The sequence below is a fragment of the Crinia signifera genome, chromosome 6, assembly GCF_055691185.1.
Source record: "Crinia signifera chromosome 6, ASM5569118v1, whole genome shotgun sequence".
Taxonomy (NCBI): Eukaryota; Metazoa; Chordata; class Amphibia; order Anura; family Myobatrachidae; genus Crinia; species Crinia signifera.
In genome coordinates, this window is record NC_139222.1 from 210,106,344 (window position 1) to 210,131,403 (window position 25,060).

Genomic DNA, 25,060 nt, shown 5'->3' on the forward strand with positions numbered 1-25,060 from the left:
GCTTGGTTTCAAATTGTGTTTGAATAAATGGCACTTAGAAGCCGATTGGTCGGTTGATTATCTTTTGTCACTTTATCACTTCAAAGCTTTGAACATCTCTCCCAAAGGGGGGAGCAAGAATGTACCTGACAGTCAGCTCTTAACGGTCATGTTACAGCATGTGTTTGAAAAAATGTCAGCTAGGAGCTGGTTGGTTGGTACTTTATCTCTCTACACTTTTGCTCTCTGCAAAGCTTAGTAAATACACCCCATAGTCGTAGTCACATAAAAGTCTTCAGATTCTTCAGCTATTTTATTGCTCTAAGACTAAAAATGATCTTGTAATTCCACTGACGTTATCTTCTATTACTGTTCAAGTGGGTGTATTTACTTAGGAGAGCACTATACTCTGCACCTGACCTGAAAGGGGTTCATCTGTGTGAATCCATTGACTTTCATGTGAACAAATGCTCCGTCAGGGTTCCCAGCCGCTGATGCACACCAGCTCAGTAGATTGTGCAGGTGGATCTACACCTTGGGTTCACGTTTTGATTTTTTTAAATTTGTAACTAATCATTTTGTTACCTACCCACAAATAAGTAATTTTTATACCTTATCTAGTATTTAAATGGACTAGAAAACAATGATCCACAGTGTGCCGCAGCATCTCCATGGGGAGAGTTCAGCACTTGTGAAGCACTAGTATACAGCATCTCCTAAAAATACACTGGAATTGCAGCACACACCAGGGGCAGGAGCACAGGGGGTGAAATCCGGCATATGACCGAATACCTGATGCCGGTGAATGATGTCGTTCACAGACATAAGTCTGACTCGCTAGTGATATGTTGGCAGTTCACTCTAACAACTAATATATTGTATATTGATCTAGTATATATAGAGTTGCACTATACAGTATCGCTGACCTATAGGACAGTGGTCGTCTGCACAGAGGACTATGGGCCAATAGTATTAAACCTTAACACCAGATAAAGTGGAGGGTGATTAAGGACCAGGCGTAACAATGTTTAATTTGTGGAGAGAGATCGACAACCAGCTCCTACCAGTCATTTATGAAACCCAGCCTGTAACATGTCAGATAGGAGCTGATTGGCTGGTTGTTTATCACCCTCCATTGTATTACTTTTTGACTCTTGAGACATCTGGTCCAAAGAGAGATAAAAGACCATCCAATCCACTCCTGTCACATCGCAGACACGGCCTGTAACATGACAGTTGGGAGCTGGTCCTTTAACTCTATCACCCTCAACTTTATCTCTGGTTAAGGCTCAATACATCTGGCCCTATGGGTGAGGTATACATGGGTCACTCAGTGACCGGCACCAAAATTCTTCCTTTCTTTTGTCATAGATGATGGTAGCTTACAATGGTGAGTAGAGCTGTACAAATGACACAATAGTTTATTTGGGAACTAGGCAGCCTTCCAGGTTACATCATGATGTAATGCACTCTAGAAATCAATCTTCAGAGCACTTGCAATGGCTATGAATCTCATACCTCAGCTAATTGTATTTTGTATCATATGTATGCCTGCAGCAAGACACAATATCCACAGCAGCATATGGACACTCCAGAGTTTTAGCTTTATTAGTTTTGGAATAACATTGCAAAGATAAAAATCAACCCAGAAAGTGGTTTCCTATAGGAATCATTGAGGTGCAGTGTATAACTACTGTTTACAAATCCAGTAAGATATGGTAAGCTCCCCTGGGGCAGCGACTGTGGTGAATGTTCATATATTCTCTGTAAAGTGCTGTGGCATATGTGCGCGCTATATAAATTACTGGTAATGAATAAATATTTACTTGTTTATAACAAATGGAAAAAAAACTGCATTTCCACAGTTTAACAATCTCAGCAGTGGAAAGTGATGGCATGCCACTTATTTGTTTGCAGTCCTCTCTACTGCGTAACCAACCTTTTAAAGTTCCTTTTACACAAAGATTTTTTTTTTTTTTTTACGTGGATAGTGGGGGTATGAAAAGGTCGTAGGACGCGTACCGCCGCCCCTCGCAGGCTCGCTGCGCTCGCCACGCTTCGGGTTCACGTTTATAGTGGGGGGGTGGCGTGGGGGTGCATTTAACATTGTAAGCACCCATTAGGGTGCTCAAAAGCACCCTTTAGGGTGCTTATACGATTTTTCATCGTATAGGGGGAAAAAATTGCATCGCATGCTATCGGGTACATGGCATGCGATGCGTTCATCGAACGATGCTGAAATCGGGCGCCGCCAAAATACACAAGTACCGAGAAAAATATTAAATTAAGTAATTTGTTTTTATGTGTTCTGTATAAAGGTTATTTGGAGAGGGACATAATTCACTTCTGTTCACACATATATTATGATTGGCAGCTACTAGCACTGGTGACCATAAATTTGCATTAGACTACCAACCCGAGGCACCCCTTGCAAGTGTCCCGAGGTACCCAAGGGTGCCACAGCACACAGTTTGGGAACCACTGCTCTAGGGCCATATTGCAAACAATCCTTTGATTTTGACCGCATCTGTGCGATTAATCGAAGGATTGTATGCACGTCAAATGGATGATGCGATGCTCGGGCCAGTCGGTCGCATGTCAGGTCGAAAAGTATTATGTGCTTCGCATAATATTAATCCAATTGTATGAGCGATTGCATGTGGTTTTTAACCACATCTTATCGGTGGCCGTAGCTCTGGCGGCAGGTTAGGGGAGTAGGGGCTGAATCGCTGGTGGCTGTGGAACGTAGTGCTGTGAAGGAGAGCTGGCGCTCAGCTGCGGCATCAGAAATTGGAAACATTTAAAAAAAAAAAAAAAACACTGGGCGGCCCACAGAGAGCTCTCTCAGCCAATCAACGACTGTCAGAATGGGAGGCCTCTGATTGATTGGCTAAGAGAGCTCTCAGCCAATCAGAGGGACGCCCAGTGTTTTAAATAGTTTTTTTCAAATTCTGCCATCCCCAGCACTCCTTCACAGCGCTGCGTTCCACTGCTGCCTACTGTCATAGGTTTGAAAAAGCACAGGAGAGGATTGGCTAGAACACCATTTATCATTCGTGACAAATGATAACAAGAATATCATTCATTGTTAAATCTTCCCCTTTGTTCCTTTTTAAATGACATATGGGACCTACACAGGGCGATTTCAGGTCATTTTTTAAGCAATCGAACTAGGTTGCTTTGAAAATGCATGTAGGGGCCATGGCATGCTGGATAAATCTGGAAATAATCACCAGGCAGGGCCAGTGTTCTCACCGCAGAACACTGCCCCTGACAAATCGATCAACAAAAGTGCTGATACATCGCTGTGTGCTGAACAATCTTGCGCTCAGCAAATCTCCCCGTGTGTAGGCCCCTTTATTCTCTTTGCATTGTAGAGGGAAGAAATGACTTATATGTCACAAAGTACATGCAATTTTTTCCCCCACATAAGAGTAATTGAACATCCAAACTACACATAAAAACAAGACTATGCAGACACACAAAATATAAACTGTATGGAGTATAAAGGATCCTGCTGTGCCCCTGCAGCCTCCTAATCCTGTCATCTACCACACATTTAACCGAAGATTGTGACTGTCAGAACTGCCTTTGTTTTCTGCCCGGTTACCTCCGTTACTCTCTTGTCTTACTAGGAGGATACATGTTTTGACAGCTGTCATTAGAACTTCCCAAATCTGTCTATTAATAATATATTAGAAAAATGAAAATCTCCCTCTAGCTTTCATAGAATAAGAGCTGCATCCTGTAACTAAATATATTACAGTAACAGAATCTGGTTTTGTAAAGCAAGGAAACGGTTTTGTCTCCCTTATTCCTCTTTTATATATACAAAACAATGTAATTTCGGTAAAAATTATGTCCCAATATTACCTATTACAAGCAACATTCCAGTTCCCCTTTTGCGGTGGCACCAATCGGGGGATCCGGACAACATACTGTTGTTTAGGATGCAATGCCAAAGCCAGAATCCCAACTCTGGTTAGAAGACCCTCTCCACAACTCTGACACCACTCATAATGCTGGCACCGAAACCCATATTGTCGGCATCCTGAACGTTAATATGCCAGTGACGGCTAGGGTTAGGCTGCCGGTGGAGGGAAAGGCTGCAGATAGGGGGAGTTAGGGTTAGACACTATGCAGGGAGAGTTATATTGAAGGGGGGAGGTGTAAGGGTTAGTGGGAAATGTGGGGGGGCAGAGTTAAAGTATCACCCAGGTGTCTGGATTCTGTGCATCAGGATGCCAACACCATCTCAACTCCATCATGCCGTTTTCCCAATCACAGCACTCTTCTCTCCTTCTATTCTCCAGTTACAATACTGCACTCACCCTAAGCGCTACAAATTCTGTCAATTTCCTGTTATTACAATTGTTCCTGCTGTCCACACCCTCAGCCAGTACAACCCATATACCAGCATAGAATGGTAGTAATCATAGCAATACCCCATAGCTATATTTTATAGGGACCTTGCTCTTTTTCCATGCAACACTCCTTTGTTAGTTGGCTAATGGCATATAAGTCCTCTTGTAACCACATTCATGAGTCTAGCTTTAAATCCAGGCCTCAGGCTACACTCAGTGGCACGTTTTAAGGTCTTCTGAGTAATCACTAATCACATAATTAGTACCATGTGTGGATCATTTTACATTTGTCACCCAATAATTAGCACACCTGGGCTCCAGCTAGAGGATTGGAAAACGCCAGTTAGGGTTCCACAATGGCCAGATTTGAGAAACACCGGCCTAGGCATCTCTGCATGCACATACCATGTTGCAGTATTCTCAAGTGCCCAGTTTGGCAAACCTGGAAAATTCTCAGGATTGCCACGGTCTATCTCTTAAGCTGTGTACACACGGGGGAGATATATTGCTCAGCCATATATTGCTGAGCAATATATGGCTGAGCAATATATTGCTCAGTTTCTCCTTTACATCAGCGACCAGAGATGGTCACTGATGAAAAAGAAACCGCCGGGGGGAGCCCAGCAGTGGAAATCAGCTGGTCGCAGGAGCATGTTCCTGCGACCAGCGATCACCACAGGGGAAAAACGGGAGCGCGCACCCGGCGATATATCGCCGGTGCACACTCCGATTGCGGGCAATATGGTCGCTCAGCGACCATATTTCCCGCGATTTTGCACTAAATCGCCCCCATGTGTACGCACCATTAGTGTCGTGCAGTGCCGCTGAGTGCTGAACTCAGCTTCAGCCGCTGCCTGGCTTCGGCTGCCTGGTCCCGCCTCCTTCCCCATGGCTGTGTACGGCGTGGCTTGCTAACGTCATGCCGCACATGGCCGGGCATCGGCTGATGTAGTGCTCAGCAGCGCTGCCCGGCCCCGGGTGAGAAAGTGGTGGTGCTTCTTTTAGGGGGAAAAAAAAAACCTCCACTGGAGGGGTTTAGACAAGGGTGTGTGACACCAGCTCCAGGCCGGATATGCCTTTATCCATCACACTGCTGAGTAAGTATCGGGTTACGCCGCGCCTGCGATGAGGAGTGACCAGTGTAAAATCATTAGATGGTGTGCCTGTTACAATGGGTTTTGGACATTTTCCTACTAAAATCGCAGCTGTGCGTTCAGGTCTGAATCAGGCCCATAGACCCCAAAATTCCGGACATGCTCACACTAATTCACTGAATGTTGCTAGCACTGGTTGCAGAAGCAGAGATATTCTTATATGATAGAAGGGTAACACTTTTCTTGGCTGCTATGCGACAGAAGGTATGTGGGTCAACAATGTCTAGGTCCAGTTACTGTCGACTACTAATGGTGGACATTGACTAGGTAGACACCTTGAAATATTCAACATACTATAGGTTGATGTGAACAGAAGGTCGACACAGGCATTGTTGTCACCCACAAAGGTCACCCTGTGTTTTTTCACATTTTTTTTATGTAGACCAACTTGGTTCATACTTTATTATATTCTCACTGCAAAGCAGGAAGGGACGACAACATGATGTATTAACATCTTGTCCACCAGAGCAGAGGAGCGATAACTCCGCCCGCCAGCGATGCCCCTTGTGCGCACAGTGCACAACTTTCCACACTCTTATGTCACCATAGAGCTGGTCCTGTATCCGCTTTGCAACTGAGCCAGTTTCAAAAGAGAATGAAACTATTATATGATATTTAAAAATGTAAAAACAAACCAGCTCCTAACTATACTGTGTTTGAAAACTTACAGTTAGGAGCTGATTGGATTGAGCACCATTTAGATGGTAATGAGTGACAACTAGAATATGACTTATTGTTAAATCTGCCCTTAGGTGGTTATTCTGGTTGACCTTGCAAGTCCACACGGCCGCCTGCCTTCCCTTGCACGCCGCGATCCCTCAAAGGCATGCAAATGGAGGTTTTGCATAAACATCCATTTGCAGCCTTGCATGTGGGAACAAAATCATTAGACGGTCGGCGACCATCAAATGATTTTGCAAGCATTTGCAGATGTATCAGATCTGCAAGCGTCCTGTGCAGGGAATCTGCTGCCTGCCCCATCGGGGAATTACCATGAGAACGTCCAGCACTTTTATGGGAACGCCCATGAAACGCCAGGCAATCCCAAGCCCCCTGCCCACACTGTTGTGTGTGAGTGGCCAATGAATAATGTATTCGCTGTGGCTGCTCGCACACAAAGCTCCCCTGTGAGTACACGCAGGGAAGCGTGTACACAAAAGGCTCCTTAATTTCTACAGCTGTCCATCGTTATATAGTTTGATATATATTATTATGTTTCACCATTCTGTGTAGATAAAATGTTGTTCTAGATTTCATAGTTATATCAGAAACTAACGTTCTTTCTTTGCCATTTTATATAACAGGATCTATTGGATGGTCGGGATTCACAGTGATCTCTACAAGAACAAGTTATTACACCACTGGGAACTCCCTAAAAGTTTTTTGAAGAAATTTCCTTCAGCTCTAACTTATTATCTGCACTAGAACACGATTACCCATTGACTGCTAAGTGAATTGAGGAACTTAAAACAGATTATTTTACAAGGAATTAACATTGGAGTGTTTAAATAGCCAAGATGCCGATTCTAAAGCAGATGGTCACAAACCCCAATGCATCTAAGAGGCGCTCGCGGGCTGACCTCACGGCGGAAATGATTAGTGCACCTATGGGAGATTTCCGTCATACCATGCACATAGGAAGGGCAGGAGATGCTTTTGGAGACACGTCATTCCTGAGTAAAGATGAGCAGCCAGAGCCAGAAGAATCTACCTCCAAACCAGGGCTTTTATCCCGACACTTCCGAAGCAGCAAACGCTCTCTTTCAGTGACACGAACAGATCGCCGAGACATGTTAGGGTCACTCAGGGACTCTGCCCTTTTTGTCAAGAATGCGGTTTCGTTGCCACAGCTGACCGAAAAGGAATCAGAAAAGAGTTCATCCAGAAAAAAGATGCCCAAGAGTCTGTCCTCCAGCCCAGTCAAGAAGATACCCGAGGAGCAACAACACATAAATGGCGCTTCTGCCAGTAGCCCAGTACCGATTAAAGACCCCACTTTAGCAGAGGTAGAATTTGGAGAAATATCACAGCTGCGAGAGACAGCCCCCAAAAGTAGTCATGGCATGAAACACGCAGAGTCCATCATGTCATTTCACATCGACTTGGGCCCATCCATGTTGGGAGATATATTGAGCGTCATGGACAAAGGTCAGTGGGAGCAGGAGCTTGATCGCAGTCTTGATGAGCTGGAAGGGCATGGGACAAACTCTAGCCAAAGTTCTGTTTTATCTAGGCAGCCGGGTCCTCCTTCAGCAATTCCTGCAACACAGGCCTCTGGCCAAGAAAGTGGTCCCATGTCTAGCAGAAGCCACAAGAGTAAGTCCACCAAAGAGAGCCATTCAGTGTCCAGGGGTACATCAGGAATGCCAGATGAGAAACCAAGGAGAGCAAGAGACTTTTCCTTCATGGATGAAGAAGAGGAGGAGGATGAGATAAGGGTTTAGGAAGGACTGTAAGCAGATTGTCTTATTATTCTGCTGAGAAGCTAACCAAGCATAGAGCAGATTGGCTAATCCCTGTTTTCATTTGAGCCTGGAAAAGTGGGGATATTCTGGCAATAACCCTTTTATCCATGAGCTCTATACATGCTCATGAAGCTATAGAAAGGAACATTTAATAGCAATAAGGTACTCCAGCAACAGGATACAAAGAGAAAACTGAGGAGACCCTTAGTTTTCAAGAAGGTCAAGAGTCGGCCATATGGATCCTATAAAGGTGGTAATATTCACTAACGTAAGAACCTTGCTTTATGGCACAACACTACAGTCTAGAAGTGGTATGGGGAACATTGCCACACAGAGGTGACTCAGAAGTGCGGTTTTAGGCTGTAATCCAGAGACCTACATTGTGGGAATTTATCACTACAAACCATGTCAGCTTGTTTACCCTGGAATTGATTCTCTGTGTGCCTGTATCTCATTTACCTAAACATTGTGCAGTGTGTGTATATTAACTATTCTATACATCCCACTCCTGTTTTCTTCAAGTTGTCCCTCAAACGTTGCTGGTCAAGTCTTTGCAGGACGCATTGCAGAGATGGGATAATGCTAGAGCTTCAGTCAGTCTGTACAGTGCATTCCAGAAACCAGCCATTCGCTGAATCAACTGTTTTACAATGTTCAAAACTCACAGTGGCCGCATTACCTGTGAGGCGCAAGTACACTGACAATCAGAGATTACTAGATTGATCTTTGGCAGGAGGAGAATGAACAATGATTACATGTTACAATAAAAGAATGGCCACTTAGTGACTATTGAAAAGCAAAAAAGGACCCTGTAATAACGCCAAAGCTTTAGAACTAAATAATATGGTGATCCGTGGTAACAGAAGTCCATGTCATGTCATTTCTAGATTTGACAACTATTAACCTTTACGTTGCCAGTAAAGTGTACACCAATTTCTCCTTTATCAGCAGAGATTTCTTATTTTTCTGTGGGAGTAATACTAATCTTTAGAGGAACTTCTATCCCTTAAAACTGTATTCCTGTTATTATTTATGGTGCTTATAGTAAAATAAAAATGACACTACCCATCTTACTACGCACCGTGTTAGACAAGGCTGTCTTACAGTATATAGTAAAGCTTTTGCCTGATTGGTCATCCAAAATATCAGCAATTACTTTTATGCTCACTTTGTTTTGTTTTTTATAATATACATAAAAGTCATATCTTGTTCTAAATCTTTCATGAAGGATTTGGATGCATTTATCCCATTTGCTGCTAAAGCAATTTTTTACCCCAATTTGACACTTTTGGTCTTCTCCAAATAAGACATCAATAGAATTTTTCTGTGAAGCACCTACACAGATCCTACTTTTGTCGTTGTTTTTTTTAGAAGATTTTGCTTTTGCAGAATACAGTATTTATTTTTTTACAACAGCAGTAAATAACATGTTATATGTTTGCTAAAATAAATAAAGCCAGTTAGAAACAGTACAATAGAAAGGTATCATTTTTTAAATAAAATAGCGGCAAGTCTAGTGATGATGCGGTACTTACTTTGTATGGGTTAATTAAAGGGACGATTACAAAAGAAAAATTGGGGCTTGTGAGTGTTAAAAATGAACCAAAATGTTAGTTCCTAGTAATTGATTTCACGTTTACTGATACCTTCTAGATCTACAAAAACATCCAAGGTGATCTTAAACAAAATATTAAATATTGTACATTTCACTAACTTCAATAAATCTCCACACATTGGCAAATCTCTTTATAAGACAAATAAATTATTTTTTACAATTAAACTTATGAGTTAATTTATGGTTTTATTTATACTCCGCATACAAGCACAAAGATATTAGGGCAGGGGTAGCCAACTCCAGTCCCCGAGAGCTACCAACAATTCACATTTTCCAGACAACCTAGCTGATGCACAGGTGCACTCATTACTCACTGACACATTTTAAAAGACCCACAGGTGGAGCTGATTACTTCACTTGTGATTCTGTGAGGAGATCTGGAAAACATGAACTGTTGGTAGCTCTCAAGGACTGGAGTAGGCTACCCCAGTATTAGGGGGTGTTTATTAATGCTTGGAGAGAGATACAATTGTGAGAAAGTACCAAGCCATCAGATACTAACAGTAAAGCCCCTTACACACTTAATGATTCGCTTTACTGCCGATCTTGTTTAAGATATGAACGGTGATCCCGGGCGAACAATGTAGTGCATTAATTATGTCGTTCAGTGATGTCCCTTCTGCAGCCACTGAACAAGCAGTCATTGACGATATAGTCAACACCGAGTTGCATGTTCTCACAAAAGTAGATATCATTAACGACCAGCGGCAGCGCGCATCGTTAATGATATAGAGCACACACAAATATGAACGATCTATTGTTCATTATTGCTCATAACATTAGCCATATATCATCTAGTTTGTGTCAAGCTTTAGACAAGCTGATTGGCTTGTACTTTATCTCTCACAATTGTATCTCTCTCAGATTTGATAACTACCACACCAAATAACTCCAGAACCCTCATTTAACATTTTTCTTTTATTCACAACTATGCTGTATATAATAACCGTGTTGCTTAACCTCCGTTATTCTCCCAGGCAGCATCCCAGTTGAGAGGACTCATTGCTGATTTATATAGTCCATATCAGGAGATAGAGAATATTAAAGTCACACTAATCCTAATTGTATTATTTTAACAAAAAAATCCTTTTAGCATGTTTTAATATAATTAAGTGATTTGATATAATTGTTAAGAGAGTTGTCAGTTAAGTACTCTTTAACAGGAGTTCACTTTCTGTCTAGGCCTAGTACCATTGTCTGTTCCTTCTCTAATAACTACATTTACAAGGCCATCATGTCAGTCTTATTTGTGTGTCATGCGCACCCCACAATAGACTAGCATGGCTTACTTGTAAAGGGTGGGATGTAACTTTAGTTTTTTCTAGGTCTTAAAGTATAAACAAGATCAGGCAAAGGTTATACAGTCAAACTATTCCTAGGACTCATAAACCAACATAAAATTACAGGTCTAATGGGGCCTAAACTGCTGAGCGATCTGAGCAATGTAGAGCGCTCAGCAAAATCGTTCAGCACACAGCGCTGCACAGCGATGTGTCAGCGCTGTGTCATGTCAGGCCAGTGTTCTCTGGTGTGAACACTGGCTCTGACCGGCAATATCACTAGATTTATACAGCATGCTGGATATTAAATCACTGGGCAGGGGCATTGTAGGGGCATTTTCTAAGCGAGCTAGTGAGATCGCTTTGGAAATTCTCTGCAATTGCCCAGTGTGTAAGCCCCGTAACAGTTTTCTATGTATTAGGCAAAATAAAGCAAACATTTACATATTCTTCCAAAAAACAATTGAGAAATTGTTTATAATTTGAGTTTATTACATGTTACTATCAAATAAATACGTCTTTATTTTATTTGGCTACAGAATAAAAAGGAATCAAGTAAAATGAATATTCAGTAAAGAAAATGTAACTTTTATCAGTATGTACATTTACAATAAAACATACTGAATGTAGAATGGAAAAACAAAAACCTCATAGACCAAGCTGTAAAACCTGATTATTATGCCGTAGCTTGCAATCCTCATGCTTGTTGTGCAAACACACAGTTAATCCAGACACTCTTCCCAGGGTATTATTATTCTCTATTTATATAGCACTGAGTGGATCTTATTACAAAAAAAAAAATTGCATAAAACAACATGACACTGAAACTCTGACTGACAAGGTAAGTGTACAGTGTCAGAGCGGTGCAGAACGCTCCATCCAGAGTAGCAATTGTAGTTGCTGGTAGGACGTGCGGACAGAACCGGAGGTAACAAATGCTATACTCTGGGGTCCAAGCACTGGATGGGCATTAAGGTTATTCGCCAGCAGGGCTGGGTTACGGTTTGTGTGCCATGAAATTGGGGGAACACAACAAAAAAATGACATCATGCCAAATAAATTCTATTACTAATAAGAGACAGAAGCAAAACCCCCCACAAATATTATATGGCTATTCCCATGCATTAAGTCTGTCAGCTGCAGGAAATTAAGGTTTGGGCCTGATTCAGAGATGATTGCGGATCAGGGAATTAATGCCGGAATAGTGACAAAATGCGCATGAATCATAAACACAATGTGGTTGAAGGTTACCAGACAGGAAGCCGGCATTAGGGGGTGGAAACCTGCAGTTTTCTGAGAGTGTCTGAGATGTGCCCAGGCATTTTAAGGGAAGGTCTCAATCAGCCTGTATCAGTCGCAGATTTGTGGAAGGGTCAGAACTCACATTTTAACAGACAGCAAAAAAAAAAAAAATCAATTTTGGGAATTGCGTATGGATTTGAGAGTGGATAGCGATCTCCTTTAGTTTCACAATTCTCTCGCAATTTGCACAAGCTGGTTTCTCTTTCGGTCTGGTTGCAGCTGTCTACAACTTTGCACAATAACAATCAGGTCTGAATCCGGTCCCTTATCAGATTATTAAATCACTTGTCCTGAGGCGTCTCATGAAATTATTTGTCCTGTCGGTTCAGGGCTGACCACCCTAAATCCCCCCCAGTAAAAGTTCCCCCCCTGCAGTCTGTCTATATAACCCACAGCCAAAGGTGTAGCGTAGAGCCATAGCACCTGGAGCAAGCTCATTGCACCATGCCCCACACTAGTAGCGCTGCTTATACACATTAGCCCACATTATTTGTGCCCCTTACACACATAATGCCCACAGACATAATACCCACATTAGCAGCAGATTATGAAAAAAATGTCCACAGTAGCAGTGCCCTTGATACATACAGTGGTATCGCTGCTTACACGCAAAATGTCCACAGTAGTTGTGCTACTTATAGACATAATGCACACCATATTATCACCCCTTATCTATAGTAGTACAGCTGCTTATACACATAATACTGACAGTGGTTGCCCCGCTTACACACAATGGGCCAGATTCTCTAAGCTTCAAAAGTGATAAAATGGAGAGTGATAAACAGCCAGCCAATCAGCTCCTACCTGCCATGTCACAGGCTGTGTTTGAAAAATGTCAGACAGGAGCTGATTGGATGGCTGTTTATCACTTTTGAAGCTTAGAGAATCTGGCCCAATGTCTTTAGCTGCCCACAGCAGAAATGCTGCTGATACATAATGTCTGCGGTTGCAGACCGTAGAAGTGCTGCATTACGACTATGGTTGCTGACTTTAGAAGTGCTGCATTACGCCGACAGTTGCCAACAGTAATAGCACCGCATTATGCCCATGGTTGCCGACAGGAGAAGCGCTGCAGATACATTACGCCCACAGTTGCAGATAGTAGTAGCACTGCAGATACATTATGCCCACAGTTGCTGACACTAGGGGCCTTATTCTAGTTCACTCTAAGAGGCAAATTCCTTCTCAAATTGTCAAAACCATGTGCACTGCAGGTGGGGCAGATGTAACTTGTGCAGAGAGAGTTAGATTTGGGTGGGGTTTTTCTTCTAAGTGAGATCTATATTGCAGTGTAAAAATAAAGCAGTCAGTATTTTCCCTGCACAGAAACAAAATAACTCTCCCAAATCTAATTCTATCTGCACTTGTTACATCTGCCCCCCTGCAGAGCACATGGTTTTGTCCATCTGAGAAGGAATTTGCCTCTAGAAGTGCTGATTTACCATAACAGCCACAGCTACCAACACTAGAAGCGTTGCTTATACATAACAGTCACAGCTACAGACATCAGTACTCTTTAGTTACCTCTTTCTGGTTGGGGAGGCGGCGGGGACCCGGGGGAAGCTCCGTTGCCCCCTTTGCCTGAATGAGAGCCTCTACATCTGTAGTTAATTATACTGGCACAGGTATATACAAAAGTGCTGCAAAAGTCATCTCTACACCTGTAATTAAAACATACTATAGTTTGTGTGTGTATATTTTGCTCCAGTGTTTCAGAATAATACATAAACTTTCAACAATTCAATGCCTCTACATCTGTAGTTAATTATACTGGCACAGGTATATACAAAAGTGCTGCAAAAGTCATCTCTACACCTGTAATTAAAACATACTATAGTTTGTGTGTGTATATTTTGCTCCAGTGTTTCAGAATAATACATAAACTTTCAACAATTCAATAGTGCAAGTTTGGGAAGGAGTAAGCCCTCGCTCTAGATTTCTGCACCCAAAAACTGACAATGTGATTTCCATCCCTTACAATGTGGCAAATTGGCACAGAACTTCAGCCATGATTGAGCTGGGAGGTGAAATCCAGGAGCTGGAAGTGACATTTTTACAGTAAGCACAAGCTATACATTCAATATACAGTATAATAACACAGAATATCACTACAGTATGTAAGCTACCTGGAGTACACACAATGGCTAAATCTAAAATGAGCAAATAGTTGCCTACTGACAATAAAAATACATAGATGCAGAAAGAATATCTCCAATGATAGAGATCACTATATGTAACAAAACAAATTGTAAGTGTAACAGTCCCTTGTGCAGAAAAAAATAAACCACTGGTAACACTAGTGCATTTACAATGGGCTGATAGGATCAAACCTCTGGCTTTAGTGAACCACACAGAGATTTTATCAGCAGAGTGGGTAGTCCAATGTGTAATCAGCACAACGTAATGTTAAAGGATGAACCATTTGATGAAACAAAATTGCACGTAAATCTGAAATGTTGGTGCTCCTGTGCAGTCCCCTTATTTAAATGTCCTGGGACGTCAGTAAAGCAACAGAATACTGCACCATAAGTACTTACAGTATACAAGGACTCGCTGCCACTCAATTGGAGTTAGGGGCCCATTTACAAAAGTATATTTGTGCCTATTTCCCTGAAAACACCCATTTTAGGGGTGTTAGTCACAAATATTAAGTACCTCTCCCCCCCCCCCCCCCCTATATGTACGAAGGAGGGACTGCGGCAGGCATCTGCCATAGGTTTATATAGGGCAGGCATGTCCAAACAGCTGTTGTAAGACTACACATCCCAGCATGCCTTGCCATAGTTGTAGCGTTCCATAATAGCAAAACTGTGGCAAGGCATGATGGGGACTTATAGTATCACAACAGCTGGAGGGCCATAGTTTGGACATGCCTGCTATAGGGGATGCAATGCTTCGCATTCTGGATATTAGGCCCCCCAACAGCTAACGCCATCTGAAAATGACAGATGTCATCATAGACCTAAAAATTTGAATAACCCATGTGGACCTTATGTGTCGACCATTTCCATGTTGACCGAAAGTGATTGACCTGCTGACCTCGTTACTGTCAACTTCCCCCTTAGTACCTGAATAAATGTGTTGGTGCAGCTGTAATATAATGAGGTTAACCCTTAATTATAAAGTACTAGAGTACGGTTGATGGTTTTGCAGTAGTAATTGGATATATTCCTGTGGGCAGAATGCATGATGTACAGTATTGCATTTTGCATGCAAAGCATTCCACCACTTAATGCAAGCATAATCCTGTTTACTAAGGGGTATGGGTCATTAGGTCGGCCAAACCAAGGTAGACATGCATTGGGTCGACTACGGAATGTTGACGTGGCTTAGGTTGACACCCGAACTAGGTAAACACAATTGAAGTTCAATGCAAGCATTAAGTCAACAATGGCCTGGTCTACAGTCAAAAGGTCAACATGAGGTTTTCACTTTTTTTGTCCCAAATGTCAACATGGTCGACATGGACAGCATATCGGTGCACCGCGTCCAGGTGCACCACTACGATCGCCGTGCTTTGAGCACGGTGCCTCGCTACGTTCGTCACACTATTCTATTCTCCCTCCATGCCCTAGTGGATGGTAGGGCATGAAATACCAACGGTCGACACAAAAAAATAAAAATAAAGGGAAGAACCCATTTTAACATTGCCACACGTGGTGCTGAGAGGGAACTGATTGACCGAAATGTCTATAGTTGGAATGTCAACATTCAGCATGTCAACAGAAGAATGTCGACATGGTCATCATGTTGATGTTGACCATGTTTTGACAGTGATGAAATATCGACATTTGTTTCAGTTGGCCCAGTGGTTACTTCGCTTCTTGTGGCTGTAGAGGCTCCATCATTATTTTTTGGGTCCCAGAAGTCATGTGGCTGTGAATTCCAGTTCAGACCTCCAATCCTCTGGTGTTCCCAGGGAACATCATAAATGTTCCCATTGTGATGTCATTCTTTTGACAACATCCCATTTTAATTGCAGGGATTATGGTGCGCTTTGTGACACCTAATAACGAACGTTGCTGAAAGATGCAGATCTAGGTGATGATCTGTTGCTATGAATTAGTACAGATTTACAGCTTTCATTAATCTTAGATAAACCCTCATCAAATGATTGCCCAATACAGTGACACTCTGTCAGGACTACTGATAGAGAAAGCGGTAAATTCCAGTTAATTTAATCCCAGCAACCGGTCTTCTAGGTAAAAACAAATCCCCTTTTAAAACATCCAATAAATATGTATTGTAAAGGACACTTTATACTGAAAATAAAAGCAAAAAAAACAGTCACCCACTGGATGGGAGAATTAAAATATGAAATATAAAATAAAAAATACACAGAACCTAGTTTATGCAGCAAAATACAAAGAAATAAAAAAACAAAAACAAATATTACATACATAATATTAAACCACTTTATGAAATTCATTAGAAAATATACTTTGGGGACAATGGGGCAGATGTATTAAGCCTTAAAAAGAGATAAACATGACGGTGATAAAAGTCCAGCCGATATGCCCCCAACTATCATGTTATAGGCTGTGTTTGAAAAATGACAGTTATACATACCTCTTTCACATCGCAGCAAAAAACCCACAGTATTTTGCCCGTTTTAAAACGGTAATAGCTGCAATGTGAATTTACCGGTTCTAGAAAACCGGTATTTGAAAACTATTTTTGTGTAGTGTGAACAGGTATGAACCGGTATTTAGGACCCAGGCAGCAGTTAGCACTGAGCTGGTCCCGCTCTGTGCATATCTAATGAGCGGGACGCAGCGCAGTGCATATTTTATGAGCTTTAAACCTCTGAGTAAAGCAGGGGACTTGCCCACCTTTCTGGTATGGCAGGAGGGCCATCTGACATTCAGGAGCCTCCCAGCAATTCTGTGAAGGTAGGCTATTGTGGATATAGGGCTGTATGTGATAGGGATGCTACTTCACAAACTGCTAGATGTTTGTGCTGCTGCTGCCATAGCAATTCTGAAAACACGCATAGATCCACATTTGTTTCCATGCACACAATGGGTTTATGTAAAGGGTTGCGAGTCCAGTGGCCATGCTTCATGCCGGCCAAACTCAGAGGTCTTTTTAAAGGGGCAGTCAATTACAGGGAAAAACAATGCCTTGTAAATAACTGCCCCTTTTAAAATACCTCCGGCATTCCTCACGACCACCAGACTCACACTGCATTACATCCAGCCCAATGTGTCCTACACATCTTCAGAAGCCTATAACCGACTATTAATTCCATAATATTTTAAGGGCGGCTCATATTACTGAGATCAGCGAATACGATGACGACCAATAAATACATCACAAACCAACCAGATTAGAGAGATTAGATACTGAACTGAATATGTGAAAAGCATATACTGTAATTCTAACACATTGTGAAAGTTATTAGTAGATTATTTCAGCTTTAGATACTTTTAGAAGATTGAAATTCAGTCTCGTTTCCTTCATACAAAGCATCTTCACAGAGTAGGAGTACCGAGAACGGCTCCTGTCACATGTCAGTGCCGGGTGTCCCCTCCATTTCCCTGATACACTAAGCTTTTGTCTATCCTATGGTCATGTGATGTAGAGGGAGGGTGAGTGAGCCCTCTAACTTCCACAGCCTGTGATCTGAATTAAGATTTACTGTAGATAACGCTGCAAGAATTCTGACATTTTTTTATTTTTATCTCTGTTAAATCTACAGTTGCTGTATAGCATTTTTCTGAATGTCACAAAACAATCACTGACCCATATGCTGTACTGTAAAGCTGGCCATACTTGTCCCATTTGGTTATTTGTTACATGATTCCGATGGACCGGACAGAAAAATCGGGTGAAAGTTTCCAAATCGCAGGTGTTTTACATCTGGGCCCTAATTCAGATGTGATCGTAGTACAAACTTGTTCTCAAAATGGGCAAAACCGTGTGCACTGCAGGTGGGGCAGATGTAACATGTAGAGAGTTAGATTTGTGTGAGTTATTTTGTTTCTGCGCAGGGTAAATACTGGCTGCATTATTTCTACACTGCAATTTGGATTTCAGTTTCAACACATCCCACCCAAATGTAACTCTCTCTGCACATGTTACATCTGCCCCACCTGCAGTGCACATGGTTTGCCCATTTTGTGAACAAATTTGTACTGCGATCAGATCTGAATAAGGGCCCTGATCCGATGCATGGTACCGTGCGCATCAGGTCAGAGATCAGCCCTGCTTGCACGTCCAATCTGTGATATATAATGCATGTGATCCTGCCACCTGGGTAGCTCCCGGGAGGTTCAAGGGGGATCTGCTGTGGCTTTTCCAAGGGAGTATCTGCAGTAGCGTCAGGGGCGAATTTAGGGGTCAGGCCGCCCCTAGGCACAACATTTTTTGCCCCCCCCCCCCCAATTTTAAGGTAATCATATAAGTATATACACTGTTATTTATACATTTCATAAAAATGTAACTGTAGCCCACCTTAATATTTTTTTAAGCACTCTGGACCGCTCACTGTATGGAGGACCCGGAGGGAGGCACTTATTAGTACAGTGATTAGCACAGTGTCTCAGTCTCTCTCCGGCTCACACACTGTGACTGACTGAGCGCAGGGAGGATCTGCGTGCCGCTCAGCTCAGCTGCTGGATACACAGCAGCCAATAGACTGTGTGTGTGTAGAGTAGCCAATGGGCGGGAGCCAGCAGCAGTGAGCCTGAGTCATTTCCGGACGCGCAGGGGGACCGTCGGACCCAGCCACTAACTGGTGATGTAATGTGCATGGCAGAGTGGGTGGGCAGTGGCGGGTGACGAGCGGCGCTGCCGCCGACATGATAATTCATGTCTGGGGCAGCGGCTCTCGTCACTCACCGCTGCCCACCCGCTCTGCCATGCTGCTATTTAACAGAATGTCAGCCTGCCTGCCGCCCTTAATTGGTGCCGCCCTGAGGCCGGTGCCTCATGGGCCTAGGCACAAATCCGGCCCTGAGTAGCGTACTGGGGGGGCTAGACTATAAATGGAATTACAGTTACATGTAGGGATTAATGGTCCCTATGTAGTTTAGGACCACAGCTACAATATGATATACTGGCAGTACCACAGAAGGCTTGACATTGGCATGGAGGCTTACCATATTTTTGTGAATATCTGTAACTAAGATATCTGAATTATCTGCTACCATGTTACATCGTATTGTGAATATTCCTTGGGGTGCTGGTGTAAACTGGTTTTATGTGTCTTTTTAGTCTAGAACACAGGTTCTCAAAGTCGGTCCTCGGGACCCCACACAGTGCATGTTTTGCAGTTCTCCTCACAGAATCACAAGTGAAATAATTAGCTCCACCTGTGGATCTTTTAAAATGTGTCAATGAGTAATGAATGCATTAGTCTGGTGATCTGGAAAACGTGAACTGTGTGGGGTCCTTAGGACCGACTTTGAGAACCCCTGGTCTAGAACAATGGCCTCTTAGCAACTGTAATGGGTCAGAGTTTACTTAAAGACATGATAAAACATAAATAACAGAAATGTACTATAATCCACTGTTACTAACCCAGTACTATTAAACTGGATACACACCTAATGATTTATCTGTCCAATCTGACCAGTGGGAACAAAGATCTGGTAATGTATGGGAGTAAATGACAATCAACCATTTGCTCCCAAATTCGGGAAAACTGACAAAAATGATTGTACAGATACATTTGTTAAATCAAACAATGACTATTGCCTTTATTCAAGTGTTTGGGACCAGCTCAGCCTAAATTAAGTATCTGATTGCAACATTTTAATACCACTCATCGGAGCACTGTGCTGATGATCCGGTGCATCAAAGTACTACAATAACCATAATGGCATGCAGGGCCGGCGCTACCCACTCAGCTGCTCCTGCAAAGCAGGGAGGCGCCATGCTGAAAAGGCGCTGTCTCCCTCCCTTGCTCTGCTAAAGCTGCCTCAGCCCTCACTGTCACTGCCTCCTGCATGCCACCTGCAGCGCCTGTCTGACAGCTGGAGGGCGGCAGTATAAAGAGCTGCTCCCTGCACTGCGCACACACTGTCCTCCTCCTGTGACCTGTCCCCCTCTTCCTCACGGACACTTGCACTGAGGCATGTAGCGCTGTCTGTGAATGCCTGGATGACATGTCATGATCCGCCTCCTACCCATTGCTCCCTGCGCCTGTCAGCTGTCAAACAAATGAGGAACAGGCAGCAGCGCCGCCCTTCCTTCCCTCTTCTCAGTGTGCTGTGCCAGTGCCATTGCCAGTCCTCAACATTCCGCCCGCTCTATCTCATTATTCTCTCCCCTCCTTTCCCCCTCAGTCACGAGAGGGGTGTAATGGCGTCCTCAGCATCCTTCCTACGCAGATAGAAGAGGAGGGACTGCACAAGAGTTAAACAGCAAAAGAACAGTGGAGTCTTTTATTATACATGTTTATAACAAATTTTTAAATAATTGTAGATATTTTGGTACTTATGTAGTATCTGGGCACCCGATTTTGTGATCGGGTCCGAAAATCGCATTGAAATCGCATGCGATTTTCCATAGGATTCAATGTTAACATGGTCCTGTTCATTTCCCCACTATCCAAGTGGGTATAGAGTTGATTTTATATAGCGTGGTGAGCGCAGCGAGCCCGAAGCATGGCGAGCCCCGCGAGGGGCCGCAGATTACTTAAAATGTTTTCCGCGTCCGCTCGCCACGCTTCGGGCTCGGTGGCTCACTGTGCTCGCCACGGTATATAAGATCAACTCTATGCCCACTTGGATAAAGGGGAAACGAACAGGACCTTGTTAACATTGAATCCTATGCAAAATCGCATCGAATCGCATGCGATTCGATGCCTTAAGGTAAGGCATACAATCACAAAATCGGGCGCCCAGATACTACATAAGTACCAATATTTTTTATATTAATTTAGACACTTTTTAAATAATGGGCTGAGTTATGTGCCTAAAGGTGCGGGCATCACACAGTACAAAAAGTATGTGCTGCACATACATTTGTACTGCATTCAGATCGTATCGCACACACATTGCATGCTGTGCGATGCAATCTAGCCCATAACGTATGTGATTCTTGCAGTGTGTATGGGCACTTTTAGTGCCTGCAACATTTTGCGGACACAGTACTGAGATGGTGTATGCATACATGTACATGCACCCCGAGATCCTCCATAGGATCGCATGTTGCATACGCAGTGGCGTAACTACACACCCCCCCCCCCCCCGCCGCAAATTTTTCGGTTTGAACTTTGTGTTGTCAAACAGGAAGTGTTTTCAGTTCTGCCTAAGGGACAATATGAAACCACTGTGATTCAGAAGAACAGACTTCTTGGAAACCACTTTTACAGTACATTGATGCATGACACAACATTTCCCAGAGCTCTGCTCTCCGTTCCAAATAGGAATAAACTTCGTCAGTGGGCTGATTCACCATCACTTGTACTTACACAAGACTGTATAAAAGAGAAAACTGATTATTATTGGGAATTGAGTCACGGAGGTGGGCACAATACTAATACCCCGCTGAATAGGGCAGCCATGCTGAGGAAATTATATTTGACTAGGACATCCTTTTATCCATATGTTACATTGATTATTTAAAAGTACACCCAAATCATTCAAACCATGCCCTAGTTTTCAGACAATTCTGCATGCATAGCATAGTTATAAATTCTGCTCCTCCCATTTTGGTCTTTCCCCTTCAGATAACTCCTCCCATTTGTTTTTTGACTTTCCGATGAGAACTCCTCCCATTTTGGCCTTTCCCATTTAAAACAACTCCTTTCATTTGGTCTTTGATTTTTTCCCTTCACCAGTGCTCATTTCTCCAGATTGTTTTATTGTTTCCACTTTACAGCATATTGTCATTTATGCATTTCACTATAACTTGGACCATTATGTAATCGTTTATTTGGATGATATTCTAATATATTCATAAACCTTGCCAGTTTTCAATGTCTTAAACCCATTCAATATAAGCCAAAAATACATTTTTGTAACAAGAAGCTATAAAGTTCTCAGGGCACATTATATCCAGTGAAGACATAGAAATGGACTCTCAAGACTCAATCTATTGAAGACTGCAGTGTGCTTAGCAAAATAATGCTTCATAGATTCTACCACAGAATATTAAAAAAGGAAATGTTTTCTAAGACTGTTTAATCCATTCCAGCTCATAGTCATTATTATATCCATCCTTTGGAGCACTGTTGCTCAACACAACAACCTGTTTAAATGGCTCCTGTTTTGACACATGCAGATCCTACTCTAGCTTAAACGGCAGAGGGCAAGTTGGCAAACAGTTATTACATCATTGTAGCTCCGATGGAGCTAAATTATTCGGTCAGAGATAGAGAATGTATTGCTGGCTATACACTGTAGATCAGGGGTTCCCAATTTTTTTTTAAAGTCACAGCACCCTAGAGCAGTGGTTCCCAACCCTGGTCCTCAAGTACCCCCAACGGTGCACGTTTTCCAGGTCACCCGGCAGGTGCACTCATTATTCAGGCACATTTGAAAAGATCCACAGGTGGAGCTAATTATAGCACTTGTGATTCTGTGTGGAGACCTGCAAAACATGCACTGTTGGGGGTACTTGAGGACCAGGGTTGGGAACCACTGCCCTAGAGTATCAGAATTATTTCAAGGCACCCCTAGGCAAAAAAAATGTAGAATAAAAAAAAAAACCCATAAAATGAAGTAGGCAGCTGCCAGCACTGGTTTTGTACATAAATAATTGACCATAAACAATTTGAATTGGTTCAGGACCACCAACCCGTGGCACCCTTGCAAGTGTCCAGAGGCACCTAGGGAGCCACGGCACACAGTTTGGGAATCACTGCTGTAGATAATTAAGGCCAAACAGTAATAAGAGGCTGAGAACGGTGTTCTACTCACTGTATGAAATCAGTAGTACATCAGTCTGGACGATGAAGCATGTATCACACAATCACAACCATTTTCCTGCAATTTAAAGAGATAAACAATTGTCGCTCATGTCCATACATTGAACAATAATGTTTCAAAATATCTATGTATTGCAGGATCTGAGCAAAATATTAGTGCCCAAAATTGCATGGCAATAGGCATTTATATGGGTGGAAGGTGTGGCGGAGCACCTGCAGGGAAAGCAGCTCCACATTCTCCTATGCATGTGTGATTGCCATTACTGGGGATGGTTCCAGAAGGACCATTTCCTGGAGATTTATGCAAATATTAGCCCATAGGCTACAATGGCCTAACACCATTTTTGATGGAGTAAGCTGTGGGTACCAAACTCGGTATTGCTTTGCATTCTGGCACTTGGTAAATCTGACAGCATCACAACCCACATAGAAACCTATGGGGGCTGCAGATGCAGTTGGGAATGGAAGAATCAGCAGATCTTGGAGAGATATGCTGCAGTCCCTCCATCATATATGTTGGAGGATATTGCATATTTGCCCTTACCCCAGCCATGACATGCGGACATCTGGTACGATCGGTTTCAGCCTAATATACTGATACATTGCAATACTAATACATTGAAATCTGCTACCAATGCGATGCGCGCTCCCGCGCATCACATAGTACAATACAAAAAGTATGTGCTGCACATACTTTTTGTACTAGCTACACATCGTAACTGATTGCAGTGCACGCACAAGGCATGCAACAGCGACCCGATACGATGTGTACTTTAAAAGTACATAACGGAACCGCAAAACGGAGCGTGTATGGGCTCCTTTACTGGTACCAACCTGCAGACATTTTGCTATAATCTAACAATTTGCATTTGTCTGAAACAGCAGCTTTCTTGGTGATAGCAGATACTAGTATAGAAAATAAACTGATCTCCACAGCGCAATCTGCACTTCTGCCCAGGGTGACACCAGAAAAGCTTCCACCAAACAAGCTTTAAGACATATATAGGACAAAAGGGGTTGGTGATACACCCACTGGCGAAATGAAATAACACTTACAACAAATTATTGGTTTGTATAAGTCCAGATTATATGATCTAAAGTAGCTCAGAGACAAAAGCAACAAAACAAGACCATAGTGTGATATTGTATGGCAATTCGGGTTGTTTGTATTTCAAACAATGCACTCACAAAGGTAGATCATAAATGCGCATGTCAAGGGTCTTTGGACGAAAACTGGTTTCTCTCCTCAAATTACCCAAACCTGTAGGGCTGGTAAAAGAACTGGATAGTGCAATACCGTTTTGTTTAAGGATATAATAAATTTTAATGTTGCACTCACATGATAAAAAAGATAAAAACACATATCACCCAATCCTGGGTAGAACGAAATCCGGCCGGTCTGACCACAATTGCAGCAGAAGGTTTCCCAAACGTCCACAGTGGCTCCCCCAGGTCCGGTCCGTTCGGTGATGACAAAAGCTTAAGCGCGCTTTCGGGCTAACAGAGCCCTTCCTCAGAAGCGTATTGGAAGGGCTCTGTTAGCCCGAAAGCGCGGACCGGACCTGGGGGAGCCACTGTGGACGTTTGGGAAACCTTCTGCTGCAATTGTGGTCAGACCGGACGGATTTCGTTCTACCCAGGATTGGGTGATATGTGTTTTTATCTTTTTTATCATGTGAGTGCAACATTAAAATTTGTTATATCCTTAAACAAAACGGTATTGCACTATCCAGTTCTTTTACCAGCCCTACAGGTTTGGGTAATTTGAGGAGGAGAGAAACCAGTTTTCGTCCAAAGACCCTTGACATGCGCATTTATGATCTACCTTTGCGAGTGCATTGTTTGAAATACAAACAACCCGAATTGCCATACAATATCACACTATGGTCTTGTTTTGTTGCTTTTGTCTGAGCTACATTAGATCATATAATCTGGATTTATACAAACCAATAATTTGTTGTAAGTGTTATTTCATTTCGCCAGTGGGTGTATCACCAACCCCTTTTGATAGCAGATACTGTT

General features: G+C 42.7%; 1 protein-coding gene across 2 annotated transcripts in view; it reads left to right on the plus strand.

The window, feature by feature from the left end:
• The window catches only part of CDC42EP4 (CDC42 effector protein 4), a 44,356-nt gene extending 34,614 nt beyond the window's left edge, over nt 1-9,742 (plus strand). For both annotated transcript variants that reach the window (XM_083148747.1, XM_083148748.1), the window contains exon 2: nt 6,802-9,742. In XM_083148747.1, the coding sequence (XP_083004873.1) occupies nt 7,015-7,941 (927 nt within the window). In that variant the 5' untranslated portion in view covers nt 6,802-7,014 and the 3' untranslated portion in view covers nt 7,942-9,742. The remainder of the gene's footprint in view (nt 1-6,801) is intronic.
• The last annotated feature ends 15,318 nt before the right edge of the window (nt 9,743-25,060 follow it).